This window comes from Grammomys surdaster, unplaced genomic scaffold, assembly GCF_004785775.1.
Source record: "Grammomys surdaster isolate TR1022 unplaced genomic scaffold, NIH_TR_1.0 125690, whole genome shotgun sequence".
NCBI lineage: Eukaryota > Metazoa > Chordata > Mammalia > Rodentia > Muridae > Grammomys > Grammomys surdaster.
In genome coordinates, this window is record NW_021620526.1 from 1,529,629 (window position 1) to 1,535,628 (window position 6,000).

The 6,000-nt window shown below is 37.1% G+C and overlaps 1 protein-coding gene across 2 annotated transcripts in view; it reads right to left on the minus strand.

Annotated features, from left to right (window-relative positions):
• Positions 1–6,000, minus strand: part of Mtmr1 (myotubularin related protein 1) — a 64,389-nt gene that overhangs the window by 31,753 nt on the left and 26,636 nt on the right. For both annotated transcript variants that reach the window (XM_028787993.1, XM_028787992.1), the window contains 4 exons: positions 4,400–4,501; positions 3,828–3,911; positions 2,994–3,143; positions 1,964–2,152 (listed from right to left, as the gene is read on the minus strand). In XM_028787993.1, the coding sequence (XP_028643826.1) occupies positions 1,964–2,152; positions 2,994–3,143; positions 3,828–3,911; positions 4,400–4,501 (525 nt within the window). The remainder of the gene's footprint in view (positions 1–1,963; positions 2,153–2,993; positions 3,144–3,827; positions 3,912–4,399; positions 4,502–6,000) is intronic.

A 6,000-nucleotide genomic window follows, 5' to 3' on the forward strand; every position in this document is an offset into this window, starting at 1 on the left:
ACAGGACAGGATATATGATAAAGAAAGAAGCTTTGTTTGTGTTGTATGTGCAGAGCTATATTCTTTGATCAATCTGTATAACATGATAACTATTGAGAATGATAACATATTGTATACATTCAAACTGCTAAAAAGAGATTTGAAGTTTCTTCACTTCAAAAAAAGTATGTGAGGTTATGTATGTTTGCTACCTTAATTTAGCCACTCTACATATGCTTCAAAACATCACACACACAACCATCTACAACTTTAGTCGATTAAAATTATGACAACTATTTATTCTAAAGTAATAAACTAATTAAAAGGAAGATCTTTCTTCTGTCTCTGTGTGTGTCTTCTCTATATATTTTCTTATATTAAAAATATATATTCTTGGAAAAGCAGTACAGTGGTAACAGAAATTATTCAGAGAAGTAGACTAGCAATGATCCAGCAGTCAGGAGGAGTGGAGGCAGCTACCTGATGAAGGAAGCCTTTGTAAAATAGGCTGAAAAGTGGCCCTCACTGAAGATATTTACAATAAATGCCTGCCAACTGTAAATGCAACCTTACTTGAAAAACAAAACCAGATCTCTGAAAATGATTAAAAACCATAAACTGCAGGGATAATCCTGGATTACCTCAAGAGAGCCCTGAAGGTCATTACAATATCCTTAGAAGAAGGAGGAAGAAACGAAGAAGCACACACACACAGCAGAAGAGGCCAAGGGAAGTAAATTGCAGGGTGTGGCTGCAAGCTCAGGAGTGTTGGCTTGGCCATAAGACTCTAGAGGAGACTCACTCTTGGAACCTTTAGAAAGAGAACAACTTTATGAGGTTTTTGGACTTGTGATAGTTTAAAGGGCAGCCTCAGGAAACCACTATCCTCCCTGCCCCATTCTTCTCCCATATTAGTAACCAACACCATAATGTAGCCTTCAAGTCAGAATCCTGGGTAGCATCCCTGACCACAGAAGGGACTGACTCAGTAGCTTTATGCATGGAGTACTGGGGGAGCAGAGGCCTTTACAGGTACTATTCTCACTTAGTTCTAATCCTCACACAGATGTTGGCACAAAACACTACTATCATCTCGTATCTTGTGGGGCAGGTTAAGTAAATGGTATAGCAAAACTCAGGAGTGTCCAAGTCCAAGCCAAATGTCTCTTTAAGTGTACTGGAGTTCACTGAGGCTTTGTGACCCTGGAGACAGCCAAGCAGCGATGTCAAACATAAAATAGGATGGGGATTTGGTCTACCTTCAAGAGGGTTCAGGGCTGGAGATACTTCCATGTGCAATTGAACATAGAAACATTGTTTAAAGTCCTGCTTCAGAGTAGATGACCTTGGGAGTTTGTTATAAAACCATAAACCCTAAACCAAGTTCAAGTAACACTACCATTTGAAATTCAGAAAAGAAAGAGGAACCAATGAAAGAGAGCAAGGGGGCCTGGCTGAATAGTGAGAACAACATGGGGGTTTATGAAATGATGAAAGCCAAGAGGTCATTAATGATGACAGAAAACTTTATATTTCTGCAGTTTCATATAACTGAGTCTATTCTAAAAATATAAAAGTAATATATAAAATATATTTTCAAAGTTATGAAGTAGTTAAATAATCAGTAAATTTATTAGAGGGATTTACAAGGGCATGTGGTTGTTTCACTAAAATACACAGTCAATTATGTAGTTCCCTTTCTAGGACTTTGCTTAATTGAGCCATCAGACTAAACTGTGGAGAAGTAATGAAAAAGTCAAGATCTTAGCCAATGTAGGATGGCAAACATTGTCCATAGAATATTAAACAGGAAAAGATAGCCACAGACTACATCAAAAAGACTCAAAGTTCACATGACAAGGAATTCAATGGCCTGTTCTAAAACTATGAAGACTTATAGAAAGCATGTAAAAACAAAGCAAGCAAGCAAGCAAACAAACAAACAAAAACCCCCAAATTTTCTACAAGGCTATTGAATAAGTACCTTGTTGGTATCAGCAACACTGTTTTGTCGGGCATCAAAGATAGTAAGTTTATGTGACTGTGCGTTAGCATCCATTATTGTCTGCAGGTATTTTTCATCTTCTTTGCAGCGTTTATCATTGGGACCCACTAGTGGCTGGCCGCAACGTGTAATTGTTGCCTGACTTTCTGGGTGAATCCATGACAACACCTAATGTTTTAAGGCAACAAATAATAAAAATCTGCTGATAGATATCATTCCTAATACAATATAGTATCTAATTAATTGGTAAAAAATACAATCTCTCCTCAAGAGTTTCTTCACAGTTATGAGTGGGTAAGCTAGTCCTGGTGCTATAGTGGCTAAGGGACTTAATGTGTTGGTCATGCTGAAAGAATTTGACTAGACACTCTGAAAATCCCTTTCTGCCTTTGAAATTCTATCACTCTAAATAAAATAAAACTATAAAGTCAAACTATTACTAAAATCTAGTCCCATTTCTATTTGACTGGCTACATTCATATTCTCCTAATATAAAAAATTATATCTTTATAATAACATAAATAGCAGGGTGAGGTCTCTTATTAAAAACAAATCTATAACTCTATCACCAGATCTCTCATTTTTCTACAGCGGTCCAAGGACACAAAATAATTCACATGTAAAGTCTAAGCAAAACTCATCCCTTCCTTCTGGACATGGTTGTTTTATTCCCATATAGCTACAGAAATCCACACACTGCGAAGAAAGAATGTATCTTCTCCAGAATGAATGGTGCAACCAATGAGGTGTAGTGCACCAGCGCATTCGCTCTTATTATTTCTCTATTCTTCTTGGCTGTACCCTGAGAGCAAACCTTGAGGAACCTTTGCATTTAGAAATACGACATATATAAGAGTGAGACAGATCAAAATAAGTGTTTATATAATTAGGTATTTCTTAAGAATCAAAGGTACAGTCAGGTTTATAAGAAGATTTTTCTACTTTCCATTTTGTTACTAGATCCAATGTTGTGACTGTTTCTGTTTAAATGACTAAGTTTATTACTTACAGGGACTCTGCCTTTTGCTCGAAAGGCTGCCACTTTTGAAAGGTCATCATCTTTCACACTAGTTGGCACAACAATGATGGCAGGATAGGTATCACAGAACTCATAATTACTGTTTATTTTGGATATTTTCCAACTCTCATTTGGCAAGCCCTGTAGGATGTTAGAGAAGGAAGAAGGGGAAGCACTCATCTCTATTTTGAAAAACAAAACAAAGTATGAATCAGATTTATTCATTTATAACTTGTTTATTGTTATTTAACTAATAGTGCCTCAAATCAAATTAATAGCAGTCTGGATTCTTATTCATCAATTCTTTATGATACCTATAATATAAACATCTGGACACAGATAGGGGTATGGCTTAGTAACAGCGTGCTTGCCCTGTATGTGCATAATCCCAAGAGTCAGAGTGGGGAAGGAGAAAGGAAAGAAAGGGGGGAAGAAAAAGACATATGGGGGTAGAAAAGGCATATAAGAAAATAGCAGAAAGGCAGGAAGGAGAAAGATGAGTGAGGGAAGGAGGGAGGAAGGGAGGGAGGGAGGAAGGGAGGGAGGGAGGGAAGGTGGGAAGAAAGAAGGTTTGTTCCTCTGAAATCTGAGTTTCAGAACTTCAGAACACATCCTACTAATCCCTCTGGAAGATGACTAGAGCACGATGGAGTCAAAGGTATGGCACAGCAGAAGAGGGCACCCAGGAAAACAGGAACCAACAAGCTAGAAAAGCTAGGCCTATGTACAATTTGTTGCACAGCTTCTTCTCCACTACTACATAGCTAACCTTTTAGTCCAGACATTTAAGCTATCATAGTCCATTGGACAAGTGGCATACTCTACCTGTCTCTTATATTCAGATACTGGATCATAAACTTTCCAGCCATTAACTGGAAACTTTTCTTTATAGTTGAATGCAAATAGCACCTGTATACAAAATCCACAAAATGCATGTCAGTGTTTATTATCATATAACAAATAGCAAACCTTTGTTTATTCTGTTATCTGTTGAATGTTAGAACTCCTATTTTATTCTGCACATTTTAAAGTAATAAATTAGAAACCTTTCTTTTCTTTTCTTTTCTTTTCTTTTCTTTTCTTTTCTTTTCTTTCTATCTCTTTTTTCTTTCTTTAATTTCTTTTTCCAGACAGGGCCTGTCCGTATAGCACTGGCTGTCCTTGAATTCAGAGATCTGCCTACCTTTGCCTCCCAAATGCTGAGATTAAAGATGTGCACCACCACTGCCTCGATGGAAGCTTTTCTTCATTATTATACAGAAGAGATAAAATTCAAATATTTGAATTTAGTTACATCACAGAAAAGAGGAAAAGACTAACTCCAAAGAAATGTGTAAATATGGAACTGTTGGACACTCGCAGATATATGCAGGAAAGGTTTACTTTGTTGTACTTACCTGCCCATTCGAAAGAGGAAAAGCATGCTTGTTGAGGTTTTCAAATATCCCAAGTTTTCGCTGTTCTTCCTGCTTATATGCAAGTCTCAGGTTCCTCATATCCTAGTAAACAATGAACAAAACTCAGTTATTCAACATGGAATGAGCACTTGTTAGCCAGATGCCCTGACATAATTACATAAAAGACTTTTATTTATTCCTCATTTTGTACTCTCCAGTTTTTCAACTAACAGAAGACAAATTAACAAAAATACTTCCAGTAAGATTTTTAAAATTAAGAAAACTAGAATAAAGAGAATGTATATGTTGGGGAGGAGAGTCAAAAGAATAATTAAAAATAATGTTTTCATACAAAAGATGTGCAACCACATTCTGTGCACTTACCAGTCAAAGGTGTGTATGGACCTTATTGTTCAGGTTAAGCTGCTGAATGAGCCAACTACAGAATTCACTTCGTCCATGAAAAAGAAATGTTATAGATACTTCTTCTATGTATTCACTGAAAGTAGTCTGTACCATGTGGAGACTGTAGCTCTCAGCAAGTCCTTGTATCAATAGAATGTTTTTTCTTAATATCAACTTCTTAAAATGCTCTCTCTTATCCCAATGCAAGCTGATGGCTAAATGCCCAAGCAAGAACAAGTTAGCAGAAACTATTGTATCAAGCCTAGCTTTTAACAGTGTGATTTCTGTGGCAGCATTTTAAGCATTGCCTCCTAATAAATCTATGTTTCTATCAACTAACTAGGATGTGTGTATATAAAACATTTTTTTCTTAGCATCAAATGGAATTTGAAAATAAACAGAACCACAAACAGCAGCTTGGGAAGTAAACTTATGGTATTTATAATAGCAAACGAATGGCAACAAGCCAAATGCCCATCAGTAAGGGCTGTGGCTGAATAATGTACAAGAAAGCTAAAGACCTGATGGAAAGAAATTGCAGCTTTGTATGCACTAGTTAAAAGAAATTCCAGGATACACAGTCACAGGGGAAAAAAGGTACAGAACCACATATACACGCTATCATTAGCTTCCCCTCACCCTCTACCCTGCCTTTTTGAGACAGAGTCTAACTATACAACCTTGGTTGGCCTGGAGATTGCTATGTAGACGAGGCCAGCTATGAATTCACAGAGATCTGCCTGACTCTGTCTCCTAAGTGCTGGTAGTAAAGGTATATGCCACCACATGGCTTATTGTTTCTTTCAAAGAAATATTTCCTTGCAGAAGGTATCTGTAAAATGTTACATTAGGCATTGGTAACTGTGTCTATAGGAAGGGAAGAGTGGGAGAGAAATACTTGACATTTTACTATATACAGTTTTTGTACTTTCGAATTATGAATCATCTTGTAAAAAAAAAAATAAAATGCAGGTTAGAGTGTTGATGCAGTAGTTAAAGAGTACTGGCTGTTCTTCCAGAGGTATCCAGGTTCAATTCCCAGCACCCACATGGCAGATCACAACTGTATGTAACACCATTTGCAGGAGATCTGACCTGATGCTCTCTTCAGGTCTCCACAGGCACCAGGCAGATATCCATATAGTCAAAACACACACACACACACACACACACACACACACACACACACACACACA